The sequence below is a fragment of the Pelecanus crispus genome, chromosome 3, assembly GCF_030463565.1.
Source record: "Pelecanus crispus isolate bPelCri1 chromosome 3, bPelCri1.pri, whole genome shotgun sequence".
Taxonomy (NCBI): domain Eukaryota; kingdom Metazoa; phylum Chordata; class Aves; order Pelecaniformes; family Pelecanidae; genus Pelecanus; species Pelecanus crispus.
This window is the reverse complement of record NC_134645.1, coordinates 49,119,732-49,143,547: the sequence shown is the minus strand read 5'-3', so window position 1 is coordinate 49,143,547 and position 23,816 is coordinate 49,119,732. Positions and strand designations below refer to the sequence as shown.

Below are 23,816 nucleotides of genomic sequence, written 5' to 3'. Positions count from 1 at the left end.
CCAGGATCTGGGGCTGCGCGGGGGGAGGGGGGGGGGAGGACGGGGGAGACGGGAGGAGGAGCGGGCGGGGCCAGCCTGGGCGGCATCCAATGAGGAGGCGCGAGCGGGCAGGCGGGGCGGGGCGAGGGGCGATCACCGCCCAATGGGGGAAGGGCAGAGGGCGCACTCGGAGCGGGGCGAGTCGCAGGCAGGAGGCGAGTCGGGGCTCGGGCAGCGAGCGGGGCAGAGCGGGGCACGGCTCAGTCGCCGCCGCCGCCGCCGCCGCCTGCTCGCCCGGGGGCTCGCTCGCAGGGCGCCGCGCTGCCGGCCTGGACGGCGCCGCGAGACCGGGAGCCGGCGGCAGAGGGACGGAGGGACTGACGGACGCCTCTTCCCAGAGGGGGCAGCGGGCGGAGCCGCCGCCCGGAGGAGAAGTTTGGCTGAAGCGGCCGCCGCCGCCGCGAGAGGAAACTTCCCTCGGGGGGCCGGAGGCGGGGGCGGCGGGAAGGAGCCGCGGCACGCTCGGGTCCGCCGCCCGGCGAGGGGGCTTCAGAGAGGCTCCCCCCGGCCCAGGCCGGGCTGCGGCGGCCGGGATGTACCTGGCAGCGGTCTCGGCGGGGAGGAGGCGCCCGGGCGGAGACGGCGGCTGGCACCTGGCGGCGGCGGGGTGGCTGCTGCTGCTGGCCCTGCTGCTGGGCGAGTCGGGGACGCGGGCTCTCGTCTGCTTACCCTGCGACGAATCCAAATGCGAAGAACCCAAGAGCTGCCCCGGTAGCATCGTGCTGGGGATCTGCGGTTGCTGTTTCATGTGCGCTCGGCAACGTAACGAGAGCTGCGGGGGAGTCTACGGGCTGTACGGAGCTTGCGACCGGGGCTTGCGCTGTGTCATCCGACCGCCGCTCAACGGGGACTCCATCACCGAGTACGAAGTGGGCGTCTGCGAAGGTGAGGGGCGGCGGGACATCATCCATCCATCCTTCCATCCATCCCTCGGGGTGGGGGTGCCCGCTGGGCGACGGGGAGGGAAGGAGGGTGCACCCTCCTTCCCTCCCCGTCTCCCGCCCGTCCCATCTGCGAGCGTGTCTTGCAAGCTTTCCTCCCCCCCCTTCAAAGTTTCACCCTTAATTTCCTTAGCCTAAACTCCCAGGCTCTTCCACTTCTCGCTTTCCGTAAGCGCTTCACCGGTTTGCGAACAGCTTGTGTCAACGCCCGCTGCCCAGCTCGAATTCCTCGATAAAGGGCTTGGGAAGGGTTTGGCAGATGGAAATCGGCGGAGGTCAGTCGTGCACATATGATGCCTGTTCCGGATTCCCTCCTCTGTAAGGAAACACAAAGGCTGATCATCTGTTGTAAAGTTTTTCCTTCCTGTTCCTGCCACTTAATATCTGTCCGCCTCGGTCGATGAGGATAAGGGATGGCTTTTTTCCCTGCTCGGAGCACCACGGGGGAGGGAGGAATCCCCACGGCAGAACTCTTCTCAAAGTCACTTCTGCTTCCTGCCGGCTGCTTGTGAGGTGATGAATTGGTATGAAATGCGAGAGGAGTTCCCCCTCCCCCCTTTCAATTTTTGCATCCGAGTCCTTCACATGAATTCTTCATATATATATATATATATAAAAAAAATTTAACGAAAGACCGAAGACAAATGTTGCGTCTCTTTTTTTGTCTTCTTCCTCCAGCTCTCTTTTCCCCCAAGTTGAGGGAAAACATGGCGCTGTAAAGAGATTACAAATAACCAGTAGTTTGGGATATGTATAAATGTATGTGAGACTCGGAGCGGGAGCTTCGACAATTCTGGAAAAGGAGCGGGAGACGGTCTCCTCTCGGCGGGTAGAGGGCAGTAGAAAGTCCGGAGAGCTGGTGAGGCAGCATCTGTCCAAAAAAAACTTGCATTTAAAATGATGCGCTGTTTTGAGAGAGCTAAAACCGGTCATTTTTTTTAGTGGGCAGCTGACCTCTGTCCTGGCGCTCATTATTAGTTTAAAACTCCATTTGCCTCCCTCACAAATGAAGCGCAAACCCCAGCAGAGCGGGGCAGTGCTTGTCCCGCCTGTGCTAGCACCAATGCCATCGGCCTCTGCTGTTGTTGCTTGGCTGGGACCAACTCCAGGGTTAAAAGCTCTGTCGTTAAACAGTTGAAAATGGCCCTAAACTGCTTGGAAGACCTTGGTTGAGACCATGTAGCTTAATACCTACGTTGCTCTAGTCTCTCTCTCTTCTTACTATTTTTAGTATGTATCGGAAAAGTTTTTCTCAAATAGAAAAGGACAAGCAAAGAGGGAAAAGGTACTCTTAAAAACCTGCCTGGTTTTGGATGAGTTTCTCTTTTTGCATGTTTTCAAAGTAAAAGCTTGGCTTGAACGGCTTCCCCCTCCCTCCCCCCCTCGGTTAAAGGAACTAAAAGCCTGCAGTCATTAAATGCCTTAATGCTCCAACTCCCTTACTGTATCACAGTACGGACGTCTCTGGCAGTTTAGGAGTATTTCATTCCTTTGAAGTGATGCAATCTGTACGTTGCTGTAGTTCAACTCGTAACACGTCCCATCTACTGTTGAAAATAGTATGAAGCATTTGTTGGCAAGATTGCATTTCAATTAGTGTTGTGGTTAGGAACTAGTTCCAGCTGTCCCTATAGGAATAGACAGGGAGATAAGTTATCTATTTAATTTTCATTCTCGTAAATGAAAAGCAACTGAGCCGAACTGTCAGCCTAATAAATAGTCCTGGAATACCTATTACTGAATTGTCAGGAAACTGCCTCATTCTAAGCAGCAGAAGTAATGTGGTGTTCTTCATGGTGCGTGTTGTGCACGAGGGGTGGCAGCAAGGAAAAAGGGGACTTAATGTACTACCTTCGATCACTAAAATGAGGTTGATTAGCTCTATTTTTTTGATCGCGGTGAGCTAAACCGTTGGGCAGTTTGCAGGCACGCATGCAACAGGCTAGGCTGGTGATGCCTGATATGTGAGTAGTACTAAGCCATGCCTTTATCCATTAACGGAATAAAGGCTACTGGGTTTTTTAATCCTGTCTCCTGGGAGTGCAACCCCTTTCCTACCCCAGTTCAGGGAGCAGGAAATGGAAGTGACTTACAGAACTCTGAATAGAAATTGATGGGTTTACTCTCCTTCCTGTCTCTAGCCTTTTCTTTCGCTGCAATTTTTTACACTGAAATGACCCCTGCTGGCTACAGTTATAAGCATATTTTTTTTATCACTTTCGAAGCTTCAGCAGTGTCTTATTTCAGAGTATCACACATACTAGGTTACAGAAAGCGTTAAGAGCTGGAATTGCAGCAGGTAAAAATGCTTGGCTGCTAACTTAGTTTTAGTATTTAATGCACTCGGCATAAGTGAACTCTGTAACACCTGATGGAGAAGTCTCTGTGGCATCTGTCACTGGTAGCCTCTCTTTCTGAAACTAGAAATGGGGTAGTCTTTTGTTAAACCAGTGTCTATTAAGGAAATCTGTTGCTGATTCTGAGTTTTCTTTATCCTTCTAAAACCTGAAGGAAGTCCTTGTTCATCTCGCCAACTTAAGTATTCACATCTTTATGCAGTTCTAAGGCTCCATTTGTGGCATTATCCTGAAGTAGGTAAATGCCCTTCCTGAATGTAGTTGTATTCTCAGTAAAGAATAATTCTGAGGTCAGCTTCCCCTGGCGTGGGTGGGTACTTCTACTGAAGGGTGATCTTGAGAGACTTTAAACATCTCCAGCCTCTCTGTTGGCTTTACAGGGATGCTGCTGGCGTGGCTCAGTGAGGCATCGAGAGCCTTATAGCCCCTTCCAAACACTTCTGGCATTCAGAAATTTTGAGCTCAAAGCAGGGACTGCACTTGCTCTCTGCTGTTGCAGGTAGACCTAGAGCGGAACTCCCTAATCGGAGTTCTCCAGAAACGTGTTTTGCTTTGGCTTCTGCAGCAGTCCAGCTGGGTAGGTCTCCTGCCTTCTAGGGAATCGGAAAGCTTTCGAAAAGCTCTGCCAAAGAAGTTCTGTTACTCTGTGAAGGCATTTCTTGTGATGACTCTTTTCTTGCCTCTGTTTCAACACTACCCTCAATTTCTGGTGCTCTTAGATGAAGAGGCCTTGATTGCTTTGCTCAGCTCTTCTAAGGCATAACTAGCATGTGAAATAATGCTGAAAATGAGCTGATATCTTCAACTGTGTAATAGAAACATAGCTTTTGCATTTCAAGTATATATCATAAAAAAAAAAGTCAATGAAACTGCTAGTTTTACTGAGTCCTTAGGTTCCTTTAAGAATATACTTCTGTATGAGTTAGCTTCTAGGTAGCCATTGAAAGAAGGTATTTCTGCTCCAGTAGCTTACCAATAACATGTAGTACTTTTTTGTTTTGGGTTTTTGTTTTGTTTTTGGTGGGGTTTGGGGGGATTTTTTGGGGGAGGGGGGTACAGTTATTGCTGTATTCTTCTTGCCTACTGTAGCTAACTTAAGGCTTGCCTTGAATACTTGAGGCTTGTCCTGCCTAGTGCGTAGCTTCTGAACCAGGGTTCCCTCCGGACCAGGGGAAAGCTGCTGTAGTGGATTTTAGGCAAGTATCAGGAAATATGTGGGCTAATCCTCTAGGACGATGGTAGGAGCTTGCCCTACTGTGGCTAGTCCTAGTCTCTTCTACTGAACTACAGCTTTTTGGGAGCTTGGAGCATTACTGTCTGACTGACTCCTTGTTGGGACAAGCAGGGAGAGCTTGGGTGTTGCCCCCACCCACCCACCTTTAAGCCTACTGTGAACTAACTGTCCTCCCATAGAAACCTGTAATAGAGTGTGATACGTGAGGGCATAGTATATTGTATGTAACCCAGGCATAGTGAAACTGGAGCTAATGAGAAGAAACAAAATTTTGAAAACTCAAGAGTTTTTCAAAATTGGGAGGAGGAGGGCTAAGGTTTGTTGTTGTTGTTGTTTGGGCATTGTTTTACACATATGCTAATAGAGTTGTCTTCTGCTTTTCTGAAGTAAGAACAACTTCCTTACAGACTTGCTAGTATTTTTACCACAAGTAGTGCTGCTGCTTGTAACTTCTGTAGCTAGTACCCTTGGGAGAACCTTGTTTTCAGTTGGTTTTGGTCCCATGCTCTGTATCTAATGGGTTGATGGACCCAAAGACTAGAACATGATGCTTTGTCTCCAGACAGACTTCTATACAGAATACTTGGCTTCTTGCCTGTGATGCAGTGCAGACCTGTAAAGATCAGATAGTATTTTGCTTTGAGTATGAATTACTGAAGTTCAAGTGATTTAGAAGTTGCATGTGGGTAACCTGGTTGTTTATATCAGTTTGACTGGAACAGTTCTGCCCAGATTTCTTAACATTTTGTTTGGTTGTTTTTTGTCTTTACTCTGGACATTTCCCCAGCCATTCACTACATAACAAATAGACATGATGTCCATGTGTGTACAGAGAACTTCCACCACTAACATCAAGTGTTAGAACTGATGATCTAGTTGGGGACTTAATCAGTATTAAGTGGTGTACCAAATGATTGTTGGCATGAAGACAGTCAAAATGCTTGGTTCAAAGACTGTCAGCAATCCAGACTGTCGGGGGGAAAACATGGAAAAATTATTCATGGTGTCAAAAAAAAGAAAATGTGAAACTGCAATGAGAAGTAAGACTTTGCTGGCGAGTGTTCAGCTTCCGATATGCTAGTCTTGACCACGTTTAACAGTCCCCTTCCCCCACTCCCCAGGCAACACTAGGCACATGCTGACTTCTTATGCACAGGCTGGATAATTTGTAAGCTATTTCTGCTCTGACTTGTGTCAATGCTAAAATCTCAACATCAGTAAGAACATGTAAGTTTGAGTGTGACGTGGAATTTGAATTGGATCAGGTGCTTATTTGACTTGGAAATGGTTTCGTCTCTGTTTCTGGGCATCATGTTTTGATTTTAGAAATCACTTGGTTCCAATATTTCCACAAAAGTGAAAAGGAAAAGTCCAACAGATATGAAGAGGGATATTGATGCAGGAATGCATAGGTTTTTTGCTGTTGTGGATGAGCACACAGTTAAAAACTAGCAATCTCACCATGGATAGGCTGAACAACCAAGTCTCATAATAAATAATAGGGAGTATTCCTCCTAATAGAAGTGGTGTGTTTTTTTTTTTTATTTTAAACCATTTGTTCTCATGTGACTGTATGTTCAGCATCCTCTGCTGATGTGAATTTTTCCCCATAGAAAATGGTTATTTTATTAGGTTCCCCAAAATCATGCTGCTTAAAGTTTGGGTTTTTTTTTTTTTAATTAAGCTAACTTCAAACTTGTCAGTAATTTCTGCACCCCTAGGCATGTTTGCTGTTTTAAGTACCCTCTAGCTGATTCAAGAATACTTGCATAATTTAACTTTTTGTGTAGTACTTAGTCAACCAAAATGTCATTTAACTGACAGGCATATTATGCAATAATTAATCCATTAATATGGTTCAAAAATGCCTTGCTCTCCCCCTCCTTCCTTTGCACCCCCTCAAGAATTCTTCATCTCAAGGAGTAGAGTTTGTAGCATCTTGCAGACAGGACCAAATGTTTCTCTGTTTTAATGGATTAAATACTTTATAGAAGTGAACTATTAAATGTCTCTTGTGACTTGTAAACTGCTTTCATTTGAGAATCCACAGGGAACGTAAACTTGGAAATAGCGAATTCAAGGTTTTGCCTGAGACTTCAGGTGACACCACTTGCATAGTCTGACAACTTTCTGTTTTAAGTCTGCCTTTTGGTATGCATGTATGCATGCAATTTGGAAAATGACTGATACTGACATAGAAGGCTTATGTATGTGGAGCAACTTACCAACATAAACTAAGATGGGAAGATAACTTTGTATAAAAGGCTATCTAGATTTAATCCGTATGCTTATGTGGAATTTAAAGATGGTCCCTGAGGGACCTCTAGTCTGAACGGGCTAGTTTGGCCCTGTTTGGAGGAAGTAAGCCCTTAGTAATGTATTGAGATGAATGGAAGCATTTCACACCTATACCAGAGGTAATATTCAGTCCCCAGCAGCTTTCACTGGGTACTTAACTTCAGAAACTGTAAATCACCATTAACACCTTGTGGGTCATGTCTGTGAGTCTTTCAATAAGAAAACAAACAGGAGAGCATAGGGTTGTGGACAGGAGGAAAAGCACTGGCCCACAGGCATGCATCCATTCCCATGTTTTTAGTAATTTCCAAAACTTTAAGCCTTATATAGCCAGCTACCTTGATACTGATAGTGATAGTGAAAAATCTAGCAACTGTAATGTTTCTGAATCTGGGAGAGCCCATTCTGTTGGATCACTTATCCTTGAAACAAATTAAACTTCAGGGTTTTGCTACAGCCTGTGTTGTGCTCTGTCCAGGATTTTTTTCAGAAAAGCTGGATGTACGCATGTGGAGGTGTTTCTTCCCCTCCCAGATGGGCTGTTATTAAAAGCTGGGGTCATGCTGATAATGGTATTACATGGGCTAACGTAAAATGTGCTGCTTTGATAATAGAAAGACTGAAGTTGATGTCTATCTCTCAGTTAGGTTTTAGAAAAAGAAAAAAGCCTTGACACTAACTCTAAATCCAGGGTATGTAGAGTTTTTCCTGTAGTCTTCTGTGACTAAGAAACTGGGTGTAATTCCTCTGAAACATCCTGTAATTCTGGTGTTCAGTGACGCTTCGTTAATGACTTAAGAGGGGAAAAGTGGCAAAAGGTTTTAGGGTATCAGGTTTCTTCTAATAGTGTGGACTGTTCTTGGTATAGGTTGCTTTATTCATAGCCCTGTTCCAGAATTTGTCTTAAGCAAACCTTTTCCTCGTCCTGTCAGCGTTGCTTCTGCTGAGCAGCTTGTGCAAGCTGCCAGCCAGCTGCTTGGTCGCAGTGAAGCTGATGCACGCTGCTTTATGTGCAGGCTTCTGAAGTGTGTGGGTGCAGTGTGCAACTTGGGGGGGGGGGGGGGGGGGAAGCTATTTTAGCCTCCTTTGGAAAATGGGTACAAAGGTTTGGCCCTTTCCTGAGGCTTTAGCAAATTTTTTTTTTTTTTTTGAAGAGTTTTCTACTGCTAGAGGAAAAATCTGCTAGGACAGCTGAAACACTGCTGTCCATGCTCATTCTAATCAGGGGAGTACTGGCAGAGGCTGTGTCTGACCAATTAAACCCTGGGACACTGTATAATGTTTTCAGTCACCTATTTACAAACAAGACGTCGTTCTGGTCATACTATTAAAATAATGTATTTGCAAGTCTTTTTTTCAGTTGCTTAAATGTCTAGGGGTCAGACTTCAAAACTAATTATCACTTCAGACCATCTTTGGGGCAGAAGGCTATTGGAAACATGGTTCAGTCTAGTTGGGGGGAACCCCAATAGTGAAAGTGTTAAAAAACAAGTAAACAAAAACCTCCAAAACCACTTAAAAAAAAAAAAAAAAGAGGGGGGTACCTGGAGAACTGAAATATTGCAGACAGTGTGGGCAAGGGGAAACTTTAAAACTTGAAATAGTTGTCCACATCACATGCTTCACTTAACACTTCTATTTATCTCCTTGCTTTCCTCACAGCTTCTGGGGAGTTTCTGATAATTGAGTGGAAAGCTGGTTTGTTTAAATACTTTCTGCATTCCTTAGTATGAAATAACTGCCTTGAGACACATGCAGAGCTGCCGCAGTGAAAATGTTTCTCGCTGTACTGGGGATTTGATCATGTGAGATACATGCTCTAGTTTGAATAAGATAAAACAGGCAGTCAAATTTGAGACAAACCTTACATGTATGGTGTTTCTGAGGTATCTAAATGTTAGGGCATGATTTTGCTTTCTAGCTTTGACTAGTAATTTTATCAGGAAGCTGCAAAGCCCTTTTGCAGTGATGTGCATTCCACATGAAGATTTGAATTGAGAAAGTGGACCATTCCAAAAGGTGGAAAAACTGCTTTATCATAAAACTCTCTGCTGTGTTTCTTACATAGAAGTTTCTGCCGGCTCTGGTCACCGATTCATGACTTCACTGAAGGAATAAGTTGCAAGAGGGGAGTGGATTGCAGCCAGTACATGAGCTCAAACTCACTTCAAGGCTAGCCTTCCCTTCTGCTGCTTTTCAAGGTCTGGGGCTGGGTTTCAAGCATTCTTTAGTGGTGATTAGTCATTTCTATTGTTCAGCTCCTCCAAAACATGAATTTCCTTTCCATCGTTCTTTTTTCCTGTTCAAAGAGAAGCCAAAGCCTACTGGCAAGAAGTATTTCCTTTTTTTATTTTAGAAAGTCTGTAGAATCCTTTCAGAGTCTCATACCATCCTAATGAGTACCACTGATTTGAAAATGCTGTTGTGTATACCAGTGTGCTGGAGTGGTGGGGCTCAGATTTGGGTCTGGTTTGATGGCGAAGCTTCTGAAAGGTTCTCCCCCTTCCCAGAGGGCCAGTCTCAGTAAGGATCACTCCTTTGTCACCGTGAAACCTGTTCTCTCTCCTCCTTCAAATGCAGGATTCAAATGGCTGCAAGAGTCTGTAAGATGTGACTGTGACTGTTTCACTTTCAGATCAGCAATGTATTTGATGGTCTCTTTTCTCTTTCAGCATCCTGAGAACCTGTCTGTCATGCTTTAAAAAAGCAGAAATAGCTGAGTAACATGCTGCAGTTAAATGTAAATTATGGGTGTTGACTCGATTCACTCCAGTTTGTTTACTCCCTCAGCCCTGAACTGTAATTTAAGATTATTGTGGGCGCAATGCTTGTAAGTTAGTTTTCAACGGTGATATTTTAGTGACCACTCCAGTGTGTTGCTTGCTGGTTTGAGGTGATGCATTATCTTTATAAACAGTGAAGGAGAATAGCGTATGGTTTCCCAAACAATAGCTGTTAATTCACTAAATGTCCAGAAAGTAAGAGAAAGGTTGGGGCACAAAAGAGAAGATTCTGTGGCAGGCAGAAGGAACCGAGAACTTGAAGGAAGGGAAAGCAGAAATTTAAGCAGTGGAGAAGGTGTGTCTCTGAAGAGGCCTTGCACCTGTTTTGAGAGGATCCTTTGCATGTGGAGACATGTGACGACAATAAATGCAACTATAGTGAGCTACTGTGTGCTTTAAAAATAAGGTTCCAATTTAGTTTCTCATAGTTGCATGCTTTTCTGGAAACACAAGCAGCTCTTCAGGTGAAGAAGGCATAAGTTCTTCAATTGTGAGCATCACGCCTCGCACACTGCTGTGGTGCTGTGTTGTGAGTCCTGGTATGTAGGATTTAGCACGGAAGAAGTGATGGAATGCTGCTTACCAGAGACACATTTTTCAGACTGTTTCCCAGACTGGACCTGTTGTTTAAGGACCTCTTGTTCAACTTGTTAATGCCTTAATCCTCTTCCCTGCTTTAGATGCATGCTATGACAGGACTTGGGAGTTCAGCAACCCAGAGCAGCACTTGAATTATTAGCAAGCTGAAATGTTTGCTTTGTAGAAAGCAAGTGATTATATGAATGATGGAGGAAGATGCAAAAAAGTTTGGAATTAACATGATGCCTCCCATCCCATGGCTTTCTTATGGTATAAAAGCACACTTTAGAAGCATTGAAAAAGTATTATGTCCAAGACTTAACTTTGGTCTGAGTAAATGCAGAACTACCTTACTGATTGAAAAGAGAACCTGCCTGAATGAGTTGGGAAGAGTGGGGAACTGCATGCATATAGAAGTGACTTTGAAAGAGTGACTTTCAAGCTGTAGTTATCGGCCTGCTGGGAGCATTTGAACCGCTTCTAGGTGTGTGTGCAAAAGGTAGTTGAGTGGCTATATACCAACAGCCCAATGTTAACTCAGGACTGCTAAAAAGAGTAGCCCTTCCCTTTTTTTGCCCCTACCTGATCATGCCAGCACAATGAGATGGTGGAAACTGCAGCTAAACTAAGATCAGTTGAGATGAAAACTAACAGTTTGCTTGGGCTGCTCTTCAGCTGGATTGTTTCTAAAAACTTAAGAATGTTAAACACCTACTTGATTTTTGTGTTTTTAAGTGTCCTAGAAGTCACCTGGTGGATAGGATGCACATACTGAGGTTTGAGAGGCTTTTAGATTCGTACATTTGCGTTTTGTCAACCCTGCTTGCAGGGAAGTAAAGCATTCACAGATTATTATATCTCAATTTCTTCCTTCGTATCATCCAGATTTCTGAGAGTTACGTACGAAAGAGCACTCTCCTGAAAAGGAAGCCATAGAGGAGGTCAGACAGAGCATGCAGGAAAATGTGCTGCAGTCTGGAATTGTTCATGAACGGTCCCCAGGTCTCCAAATCACTGTTGTGTAGAAGCTTGTTTTTTGAAATAGTCTGCAGGACATGGTGATTTTGGGGAGTAATAGAGGCTAGGTTATATGCTTCACAGAGCCTAGACTTTGTTCAAGATGTGTTTCCATTATCAGTTGGAATATTGCTGACCTCTAAAGGAACAAGCATGCTCTACTGGACCACCATTTATCTGCATCAAGCAGAGTACTGGATGCCTTCGCATCAAGTAACTAAAGTATTGAATCGAAGTGAAATGCTGGATTTATCCCTTTAGCTCATGCGAGTGCTTTCATGTGGTTGCACCTTTCATTCCAAGGAATTTTGTTTTGCCTATACTGATGTGCCTTCTCAGGGTTTACCCAAAGTGGTAAACAAGTATTCATTTAACAGGACCTTTAACTTCTGTTCATCAAAGGACAAAATCAACTAGGAAAAGGAGTCTCATTAAGTCTGTGTGAAAGATGATGCTAGACTTTGCATTGATTTACTAAACTAAACTAAGCTCTTGTTACATGTTTGCTCCTTCATTGATAGAAATCTAGTTTCTAAATGAAACTCTGTGAAAAGCAGTCTGGTAAAAGACGTCCAGGCTAGAACTGGATTTGCATTCTTCCTGTCTGAATGTGACTCTTTTGTATTCACTCACAGTAATGAAAAATACCTTGTTTCAAGATTCAGCATGTTAGATGTATAGACTGCAAGTATTCCTGAGGGATTTCTCTTGCATCCTCTTAATGGCTACTAAGCTAATTTTTGAGGGGTGTGGCACCGAAGACTTCAGGTGCACCTAGTATTGGGCCATCCGCTTCCTGTGTACCTCCTTTTCTGCTCCCATCTGAAAAGCCATGAGATGTGGCAGGTGAGATATCAAACACTGATCTGTTCTGGAAATCAGATAATATTGTGAGTAATGCCATGGTGTGTGGTGCGTCTGCATTGGGGCATTCTGCCGTGAGTGAGGGATGGCTCTGCTTTCCATGCCAGGTGGGTCCCACCTTACGTGAGGTGAGCAGTTCTCTTGCAACGGGGGCTCTGCTGATCTCTCTGTCAGCCTTGACGTGATCTAGTGCTGAAATACCACAGGGCAAAAACTCACAAATGCTCTGAACTGGTGTGCTGGAAAAGCAGAAGTGTGCTGTCATCAGCACCTGCGTGCCCCACCTGCACTGCACTGGTCTCGGGAGGCTGGTGGCTAGAGCAGCTTTAGGGAGCCAGGGGCAAGGGTGCGCTGCCGCACGGGCCGGCAAAGCTGCGGGCCTGCGCACTGTGCTAGGGGAGGAGAGCCCGTGTGTCAGAAACAAGTAGCGGTTCAAACCATTTTCTTAAGAGCGTTAAACAGACTGATCTGGATGAAGCTGTGGTCCCTGCGGTTGCAGAATTTGGAATGCCAATCTTGGAGCGTAGCTATAGCCCCTTTTGTTCTTGTCATTACATGGATTACTGCTGTGCTTTGTAAAATACAAATTGTCCAGGCTGTATTCCGGCTGCTCAAAAACAGGATGTATTATTGTTCTCCAAATTCTCATGATTCCCCCTCCAACCCCCTTCCCCCCTGCCTCTGCATGCATGGCCTCCTCATGATGAAAGTGTCCCAAGCATTGCTGAAGCAACATCTTCTCTTGAAAGAATTTTAATAGTTTCTCTTGAGGAACTTCTACACTTCCTTTGACTTTTATTGATACAGTTGCTGTATGGGATGATAGCTTAACTTTAACTCAAAAAAAAAAAAAAAAAAGCGCAAATTACTTCCTGGGGTTAATGACTGCTCTTCCTTTGCTGTTTTTATGGAGTAGAAGAGCCATGAGGTTCCCACAGAGGTTCCCTTCTTCATGTCTAAAATTGACTTAGTTGTTTATTCAGTGCTTTTTGTCAGCAGGGTACTTTGCCAACTTATAACAGAAAGCAAGCAGGTGGTTGTACAGGTTGTGCATACCTGTGAGAATCTGCTGTGGCACTTGCTATAGATCATGTACAGTACTTAACTGGTAAACAACTCTTTCCAGGTGTTGGTTGGGTTTTTTCCCCAAAACAGGAAAAATTGCAGGTTAGCGGATATTCTGCATGTTTCTGTGGGTGGACAGTACTTACATGTCAACCTCAGTGTGTGTGTGTGTGTGTAGATACTGTTATTTTCTATCAGTTTTTAGACTTCTATTGAGTGTCAGACTACTGAATGACAAACAGTTTGTGTTTGGCTGTGGCTTCCCATGCTGGAGGACAGCTTCTGATAACCCCAACAGAAAACCCCACTCTTCACAGCTGGAAGATGTCTTAACTTTTTTTGAAGTGTTTCTTGGAAGGATATGTATTGGAAACTTGCTTGTTGATAGTATGTAAAACTGGGGTGAACTGTTAGACGGCACAATGTGAAAGCTGCTGTGAAATATAAGGATGTAGAGATTGAAAATAGATATTTTTTCCTTTTGCCATTGCTAGAAGTCAGTGGACTATCTGTGTGACTATTGTGTAGTACTTGTTTTGGTAGACACACAAGGTTGCAAAATGATCTGGCACTCTATAGCGAAGAATACCTAATGCCTAGTTTATTTTCTTCAGTCCTGTATAAAAAGCATGTATCTTGCTTAAACTTCTGAGTCGGTGGGATGGTGTTGTACATCCACTTGACCTAAGGAAGCTGAGATTTTGTAGGACTGGTAATCTTGGTGGAACTCTGAATTGACTGGATTTATCACTTCCTGGAGGAAAAAAAAAAATCTTGTTGCATGTAGCCTCTTTCTGAAAGGAAAATGGGCAGTTGTACAGTGGGATCATGAGTTATACACATTTGACGGGACTGATTCAAAAGGAGCAGAATTATTTGAGCAGAGAGACTTGTTCCAGCCCAACTGTCCCCCTGCCCCTTGACGGCAAGGAACACGATGTACTTGAACGATTCTCCTAGAGTATGGATGGTAATCCAGGAGTGCTGGAAAACTCACTTTTGGTCATATTACAGAATCAAAGGCCTGGCATCTTGCAGTATTTTTGTAATAGAATTCACTCCACAGAGATAACTTTTTATGTGATGTATTTTTTAATTGGGTTTAGAATGTTCTCTTTCTGACTCAATTTTGACTTCTAGAACAGCTTTAGATTCTGTCCAACATTCTCACTTCCATGATAAATATAACTTCAAGTATCTGTAAAAGTTATTTCAGTTAGAATAGCGCTCATTGGTACTACAGCTATGCATTTCCCTGAGACGTCATAGTTTTTCATACAGATGGAAGTAAACAATTGCAGTAGCTGTAGCAAAATGGGCAATAGAACAGCTGCGAAACATGGTATTTGGCAAATCCCACAGTTTAGGCTAATTCATTATTTTTTTTTAAAATCTGTTATCTTCTGTTTAGCACTATGTTGAACTTGAAGTAAATCACACCCAACTCCAAAGCAGCTGAATTTGTATACTGCAGCCGAAATCCAATAGTAAGTGAGTTTGTTTGTTTATTTTAGATGAAAACTGGGATGATGATCAGCTTCTTGGATTTGAACCGTGCAATGAAAACCTTATAACAGGTTGTAACATAATCAACGGGAAATGTGAATGTGCCACCATTCGGACCTGTAATAATCCATTTGAATTTCCAAGCCGGGATACTTGCCTGTCGGCCTTAAAAAGGATTGAAGGTAAGCACTTGTCTTTGGTAATTCAGAGTTAGTAATTTTTCTGTGCATTTGATGAAAAGCTAGGGTCTAGTTTAATATGTTTTAGGATGACTTGGGTGGTTTCAGATACTTGTGGTCTTGTGCTTTCCAGAAGAGAGTCGTATGTTTTAAAGGAAGATAGGACTTCAGTAAGCTTGGCCTTCCAAACGCGTAGGTTTAAGAATGGAAGAAACTAACACTTCGCGCTTTGTGTGTTACGATGCTTGCAGATTTTATGACTAAAACTGTTCTGTTTATAGTTCACGGTAGCTACCTTTGTGTATCTTTAGTTGTAAAGCAGTGTGGAAAACTCTCTTTAGATGTATTGATGTGACTGAACCATGAATAAACACAGTGGGTTTTAATAGCAAAGGCATAGAAAAAGGAGTAGTTGTTGATTAAATCTGTATCTTTTCTTATATGAATGTATGAATTGCTGTTTTCTTCAGGTTTACATAATATAGCATTACTTTAATGCTCGTATTTTTCAGTTTCCGTGTTCCTTTGATTAGACTTGCATTAGGCCATATATGTTTATGCTTCTGACACATACATGATGTTTGGGGGGGGGGGGGTGTCTTGCTTATGGCTGAACTGGAAATGAGTTGGCTCAAATATATGCAGTTGTAATTAAATTCCCATGGTGTATTTTGAACAGCTATCAAATGTTTGATCTCGGGCCCTTTCTATGATGCTGTAATTACTGTTTATTTTCCAAAGTGTCTAGGAACATGCAAAAGTTGATTAGTGGTGTGAACCTTCTTAATTAGTCCGCTTTAAACCGATGTTTAAAGTCATATTGCAAAAGTAAACATATTTATAAGGCTACTAACCATATTTAAAGTTACAATCTTTGAGTTAAGGAAGTGTGATCTGATGTCATCTATCATTCCTTTTGTGGTAAGAAAATTGTTTTCGAGCTACGGACTTTAAACAAGGAGACCTTGTGCGAAAAATGCAGTTGGCAGAAACATGTTCATTATCATTGGTAATTATGTTGGTCACTAAAGGCACACAAGTGCTTTGTGTGGTTTTTTTGTGGTTTTTTTTTTTTTTTTAGCTCTAGGAAGAGGAGAGGCACAACCTTTGGCCTTTTGTTTGTTACTGTGGTAGTGGGCGGTAGTATATGTGGGTTCTTAAATAACCTTACTCACCACTTCTTTTTTTACTTGTGAATGTGTGTCAGTCTGTAGTAGTTCAGTAGGACTTCTATTGGCATGACAATGCATCATGTGTTTAACTTGTTAAGGAAATATGCTGTGGGATGCCTTTTTGTTTTTTTGCAGACTTGGGAGACATGGACTTAGTTTGTGGAATGGCAAAGCCAAAGCAGGTTGATTCTTGGAGTAGCTTTCCTTCAGCAACATCCTGTTTTGGCTAAATTCCTATTTTAAAAAGAATACAATTTTAAGCCTAGCCACGAGGTAACAATATTCTACATGTAAACTGTGTGGTATGACAGTGATGGTGCAGTTGTTTTTTAGAGGTGTAATTTTCTTTTTTGTTTATTTGTTTTCTTGGTTTTATTTCTTGTTTGGGGGAGTGGGGAGGGTGTTATTCCAAAGCCTCAGACTACAGGGCACCAGTAGAAGAGTTTAGGACCTGTTGATTTTTAATCCTTCACAGATAGGAAGGATAGTTGATGCGAGTGATGAAACAACAACGGTACCCTTAAATACCAGAAATCTGGCAGTTATAACTTGGGTGTTTTAACAGTCCAGCTTATAAGAATGTGAATTTGCATTTGCATCCTCAGACTGTCAAGCCCTACCACCGAGAAGTGTTTGAAGTTAAAGCCATCTGTATTTCCTAATAGAAGGGCAGAAGTCCTAGCATAGCTTTGATTTGCCTGGATTTGACATCAGTAGTCAGTCAAATCTGCCTACTGTGTTTTGCACTGTAAATGCTTATTCCTTCTTTCTCTAATTCGGATTGGGAATTGAGGGCTAACTGCTTATGGAGGTTGTTTCTTTAAATGCATTACTACTTCTTTTGGTAATTAAAATGTATACTTTGTCCTGTACCTAAGGTAATGGAAAAGAAGAATAACTTTTTTCCCCTTGCGCTTGCCACATCTCTTGTTTGGTAAGCAAGCCAAGTCTCTTGGGTATAATGGGATAGCCACTTCGGCGTGTCTGAGCCAGTATTTGCTGTTCAACTAGTTCAGGCTTTCAGAGTTTATAGTCTGAAAGTTAATTCATCCATTTTGGGAAAGTCCACCTGAAACATGGCTTAGGTAGTATGCAAACCAGGGGCTCTTTGAGCATGTTAAAATAGAGAAATCTTTCAGTTTCTTCAAGGCATGCTGGGTCTTAAACTTTAGTGTCATGTAAAAAGGCATGATTCATAAGATCCGTTAAATATGTCTACTTTGGATTTCAGGAAAATCTTAATTACTGATGTATACTTTGTTCTTTTGGCTTGTCTGTTAAAGATAATAGCAGGAAAATTTAAAGCTAGTAATTTAAATCTTGAAATACTCTAATAGAATCTGCTGCCATGGGAAGTGGGACTAAGAGAGGGTAGTCTAACTTCCCTCTGCTTACCACACTTGATATGGATAATTAAATACACAGTATGATTAAAAAGACGTAAGTTGAGCACCTAAATGATGGATACACCATAGTCAGAGTTTCGGAAGAAAACTTAAAGAATGAAAGTGCCACCTAAGCAGCTTCTTCCATGTGTTTTCTACTTGAGGATACTGACTAAGCAATTGAGAATGTTTTGTGTTTTTCCGTGACATGCGTCACCCTGCAAGATTTCTGATACTCATTTTAAGTTTCTGTATCATTCACATGTTGATGAGCTTCCATGACACAACTGAGGCATGAGAAGATACTTAACCCCATCCTGCTGAGGGGAAAAATGGGTCAGGTAGCTTTCCATCTAATTATGGAGGTAATTGGGAAGGGGGAGCATCTATGAAGTGAACTTCTTTTTTGTAGCACTCTTCTTAAAAGCACAGCTGAAATAGATTTATAACTTTACAGAATATTTGACAAATTGAAACCTAGAAAATTAGTAGTATACAATGGCATCTAGAGAAATTCTGGCTTGAGTAATTTCATTAAAGTTGCATGGCTATGACACGTTATCTCAGGCTGTGTAAATTCATTTAACTGAGGACCTCTCTTGCGGTTTCCTGAGCAGTTCAGGTAAGGGTATTATAGAGGCCAGTGGTGCTAGATCAGTGTGTTTTGCTGTTCTGATTAAAATGAGTTCTGTGGCTTTTCTTTTTTTCTTCCTCTCTCATTTGTTTTGTTGGATTTTTTTTTTTGTTGTTTCCTTGAAAGAAGAAGGAAGGGTGCAGTTAGCTGTCCCAAACATACCAAGTATACATAGGTCCATGCATAGGAGATGCTGGTGCTAATGCATAGCGTTAGCTGCAGTTGCTAGCTCTATCAACCTGTATGGCTCACTCAAAGCTACCTTTGCCTGCAGATGTGGAATCTGTTCCATAAATACCTGGCAAATAACAAGCGGTGAGCCAAAATCTGGAGTCCCATTTCCAGATGTGAATGTGTATATGCTAAGGGGTCATGGCTTTTGCATGTACTTTGGTTTCTTGTGTCTTTTTGTGCTTGCACCTTTCCTTTCAAGTACCTCTCTAATCATCTTGTTTTGTTTTGGGGTTTTTTTATCTAGTTTGTCTTAAGCTTTTCAGGCTGTGTGTGGTCTTCCCTTCTGGGCTTGATGTCAGTTCTAGCTTGCTTACTCAGCTAACCCAAAGTTTTCTCTTGTTAGCTTCATACAGGATTTTTCTTTCCCTATTGGCTCGTGTCTGCCTGCCTTCCTGGGCTCCTCATATTTATTCCTACCTTTACTTTTCCCTGCCTCCTTTTCTTGCTTTCTTTGCCTACCTATTTCATAGTTTGCACCCCACTTGACTTAAACAAGCCACATGAGGCAAATAAGACAGCTGTCTGTCCTTCCTTCCCAAAATCAGGCTGCATGGGTTCTAATGTCATGTTGCTTAGAGCTAATTGACAGGACCTGAAAGCCATGTTCTTTATTTTGTCTCCCAAAGCCTTGCTCTGCCCTGAACTGGGGAAGCCTGTAATGAGGAGAGTCTGTTTTAATCTTTACTCAAATGTATGTAATTTCTGTAGAGATGCTGATGTCTATTTGCAAGGAAGTAGAGAGGCTAATGTGGTGTCTCAGAAATACAGGTACTGAAGGCAGTTGTTGTCCCCACCCCATGCTCTTGTTTTCATGCAAAATAGTAGGGTTAGATACATTTGAAAGGATTGGTAGCTAACTTCTAATTAATCTTCGTGTAGATGAACTGCAAATGTTCAAAGACTTGTTACTTGAACAGATTATCATATAGCATAAAGCTCGCTTATGCCTTAGAGGTCTCGCAACTCTATTACCAGGCTTAAAGTGCCTGCTTCTCTGCATGGAGCGTCAGTGACTTTTCATATAGAAGGTTTGTACAGAGGTTGTGAACCATCCTACTGTGAGGAAATGCACACATTTGGGGCTAGAAAGAAACTGTCTGGAAAAGCTATCACATACCTAAATAATAATAGATTCATGTGTTGGGGTGGGTTTTTTTGTTTGTTTGTTTGTTTAAAATGCTTTTGGTTATTGTCTTGATGAGTGCCTGCTGTGATATGGTTCAGGAAATCCTGTGTTCTTGAGCTTGGAAAGCTTGTTTCTATTCAGGAGACTGCTGATGATGACGGCCTGGTTGAACCTGGACTGCTGAAGTGGACTGTGGAAAATACAGCCAGAGGGTGAAAAGTGACGAGATGCCATCTGTCTGCTGAGCCACAGTAAAGGCAAAAGTCTAATAAGTTGCATCTACTCATTCTTGTAGTTGTGATCTGCTAAGAATTAGCTGCAGATGGTACAGAAGAGTCAGTTCTTCAGACTGTGTGTGAGACACTGAGGATTGGGGGGGAGGGAAATGAAAGGGGATGTAATTTTTTTTTATCAAGATACATTTGCAGGGCATTGGTAGGTAGTAGCATTGAAAACTTGTTGTCTAGTGCCAGTCCCATTATCTCAAAATCTTGCCTAGCACATATGAAGAGTCACTAGAAAGTCAGTATCTGAAGTGACCTAGGCTCAGTAGTTTCGAAGACTGTATTCTAGTTCTGGGATCTTCTTTCTCTCCCTCTATGCTAGGCTCTGGCAGCAATTCAGATAGCCCAGCAGAGCTTTAAGGAACAGGAACCTAAGGATATTCTTGAGCCTGTTCGTCCTCCTCTACAAGAGCAGGTCAGGATCTGTGCTCGTGTGAGCTGTGGGAAGGTAGCGTTCCTTGCAGCCTTTTCCCTCCAGAGGCAGTGGCAGGTCTTTGGAATGGTAACTCGCTCTTTAAAAAATGTTCCCTGCTTGAACAGCTATCTCCTCTTCCCTCTTGGAAGTGGGGGGAAAGTCATGGGGCAGAGGCCACAGAGAGCATAAGTGCCACCAGCCATAGCAAAGGTGGTGCTTTTGTGTGTCTCAAGTTCTCTCGGTGTATGCTTGAACTGTAAGGGGAGAAACCAATCAACTTCCTTTATCAGTGCATACTCTACCAAAAGCATAAACATTTTCCATGTCAAAATTAAGCCCAGTCTTTATTCAGAATATATGTGAAGGATAAAATTTGTACCTTTTTTGATGAAAGATGAGATTAATGCTTTAGGTAAATGAACACCCTTCACTTGCATCTCTCTCTGCATGTAAAACCTGCTGCTGATGCAGTTATTGAAACTCTTATTTTAAGAGTTGCTTCTTGGTTACCTGGCTTGCACCTTTCTAAACTGTTCACTGCTGTCCTTCATAGGTGAAAGGAAAAGGCCTTTTAAGTCACTGGTATCTATTAAGCTGGCTTATTGCAACATACCCCTTGCATTCCAGTATTTTTACATGTAACTGAATAACTTTATACTGGCAAATGTTGCAATACCTGTTAGACCAGTCCTGGAATAACAAATATGAGAAGGTAACTTTATTGTGAATGCTTGTTTGGTTGTTGTTAAGTCTGATTTTGTGTTAAACTTCACTTGTGTGGTCTTAATGGCTGCAGCTATGTTGAAAAACTAGAACAGAATAAATCCAACTTTATGCTGAATTATTAGGCAAGGAGGGGAGTGAAATACTTTCAAATGTGCTTAATCTGATACACTTTCCACTCCTGTCGCATAACAATTAACGTATGTTTTTGCTCAAATAACTGAACTTTGAAGGTTGGCATGTATTTGCAATGAGGAATGCAGTTGTGGCAAAGGTCCAGATTTTACCCTTGAACATGCTTGTGAGAGCCAAGTAAATGCATTTGAAGGGAAATTTTCACATAAAACACAGAGGAAAACAGCAGTATAGCTTTCAGGCTTTGTTTCTGAATGCATAGCTACAGAAGGAAAAACCATTTGATGTGGAGATAGTACAGATTAGGAATACTGATATAAACTTGAATACACAGAGAAATCTTCCAAAAACCAAAAGGGAGGCGAACTCACCAATTAATTGATATTGAGGGTCTTGTGACAGTGGCACATCTGGTGGTGCAGTTGCCCTCACAGCATAACAGAGCGGTATTAAATTTGCAGGACTTGTAACTTTTCTGACTCTAGCTCCTCAGAGAACTGTTCACTGATGAAGGAAGTATGAGCTTTTCCTAACGTATTGGCTCTTTTGGCATGTCCTATTTTTAAGATGAGAACATCTGTGCCATGAAATTTCAAGCTAACAGTAAGAAAACCCTGCAGAAGTTTCAGAAAGATATCAAAAGCAAAAACTGACTTTCATATTTCTGTGTTGATGTGGCTGAATACCTAATTTTAGGCTTAATTAGATGATGAATAATGCTGTTTGTATCAATGGGGGAGAAAAACTGCATTGCAGAAACTGTTAGGAGGGAAGATTGAAGAAAACTCTGAGCAGCTGGTTAAAAAAACAAACCTTGAAGTGTTAGCATCACAGAAATTACAATTGTAACTAATACTGTATCTTTACACTTCTGGGTTTTTTTTCTTGCCATTTTATGTAAATGTGTGTTGTTTCTACTGTGTAGTAACTGAGCTTATTTTCCTTCTGTGCTACATTTGCTCCTGTAAGCTGCTGTGCAGATGCCACCCTTGCCTTTCTTCTTCTACATCCAAATTCCTTGGGTATGTCGTGCTTATGGGGAGGGTACTGGATCTTCAATTTGTGACACTTCAGTTTCCTTCAAACTTGTAGTTTCCAAGATTGCTGTGGACAGAAGCGTAACCTTAACTGTAGGCCTTGGGGTAGGACTGTGTGACAAATGCATCCTTAAGAGCTAGCAGTCAGATGCGGATGGTCAAAGCGTGGTTGTTCTTAGAGACAAAGGAGCATTCTTCTTGCCTTTTCTGTTTCATATGCTTACCTGCATTCATCTGAAAGTGAATAGAAGATAACTTGTTGTACCTGGAGCCTCTATAAGAGAAGGAAAAGAACAGGACAGGTATCTTACAGCTGGTAAGGTCTTGCTTTGATAAGTTCAGTGTCTTCCAAATATTCTTTTCCGTGTTGGCAAGTAGGCTGTGCTGAAGTATGTCCACTTTAACTGTAGTGGCAAGTTACAGGTTTTAATGAATGCTTGACCTTAACTTCTGTTAAAGTTGGGGAACAGAGAGAAAATGGAGCAGGCGACTTCTAGCAGAACATTTCCAGATGCAGTGTTGATTTTAAGGAGCAAAATTTATCTACACGTGGCAGAAGAGACCTGAGCAAAGATCTCAGATGGAATGGTGTGTAAACATTAGGCTAATGTCACATACTAACAGGAAGCTATATTCCTGTGGCACTTGGTGTCTTGGGTCACAGGTCTTGATTTGATAGGGCAAGTCTTGTTTGGATATATGCAGTGTTGATGCTGACAGAGATAACTGAGTGTTGGATGAATGTATCCAGCGATAGTGGTGTCAGTGACATACTGGTCAATATGACAATTTTAATACAATGGTAATGTCTCTATAAATAATGAGGAACAATTTATTGGAAAATTAAGTTACCTTTTTTGTTTGATCACCTCCAGTAGACTTCACAGTTGTCTCTTTAAAAGAATGATGTACCAACACTTTGTAATTGTGAATGGTTGTATAGCATGGTGACAAACTATTTTAGCTCTTTGCCTCCAAATTTAGGGCTTGAATTATTTTGTGAAGTTTTGTTGTTGTTGTTTTCTAAATAGAACAAACCACTATGCAGCTTCCACAGCATCAGACTAACTTTTCTGTGCAACAGAATGAAGCGTTACCAGCAAAATGTTTGTCTCTAAGGTGGATGGATGGAGATTAGAGTCGAAGCGAGATCCTGTGAACCAGTCAGGTTTTGGAGAAACTTTGGTGAAGCTGGATAACGGTTTGCAGAGGGGAAGGTGGGAGGGGAAAGGAAAAAAAGAATAGTGTTTCTGGAGCACTTCTGTTGGCTCTACTTCAGACCAGGCTGCAGATCGGATGCTTAATAAGCTTGGTTTGCCCCAGCAGCTTTTAAGTTGAGCAAGGATACTCGTATAGCTGTTTCAACCATACCCTTCTCAAAATGCATGAGAATTTAACTCAGTCAATACTTTGCAACTTAAACATTCCAAAAATATGTATGAGCCTGTTTTTTATCTGTATTCACTACTAGAAGATGAAACACTTCTTCCCTCCATATACAAAAGTACTTGCTAATTAATACAGTAATAGATGTCCCTATCAAATAATTTGCAAATGTAAAATATTTGCTCTGTAAGAAAGCAAAATGATTAGTATTTGTAATGGAATTGTGATAGTAGTGTGATAAGAAAAACAAAATGACTCCCTTACCAAATGCACGTTTGGTTTTGTTTTTTTTAAATTATAATAGTATTTAGTGTTCTGTACGTTAACTTATCTAACATGGGACTTGACATGCCTTTTTGCTGTTGGTTTTTCTATGCTGGTAAATGCAGGGGAGTTTTAAATACTGGTGAAACTTTTGGGGTC

At 42.3% G+C, this 23,816-nt stretch overlaps 1 protein-coding gene across 1 annotated transcript in view; it reads left to right on the top strand.

Moving 5' to 3' along the window:
- Window positions 1-572: 572 nt before the first annotated feature.
- The window catches only part of CRIM1 (cysteine rich transmembrane BMP regulator 1), a 187,729-nt gene continuing 164,485 nt past the window's right edge, over window positions 573-23,816 (top strand). Inside the window, exons 1-2 of the mRNA XM_075708174.1 lie at window positions 573-924; window positions 14,692-14,865. Of these exons, the coding sequence (XP_075564289.1) occupies window positions 573-924; window positions 14,692-14,865 (526 nt within the window). The remainder of the gene's footprint in view (window positions 925-14,691; window positions 14,866-23,816) is intronic.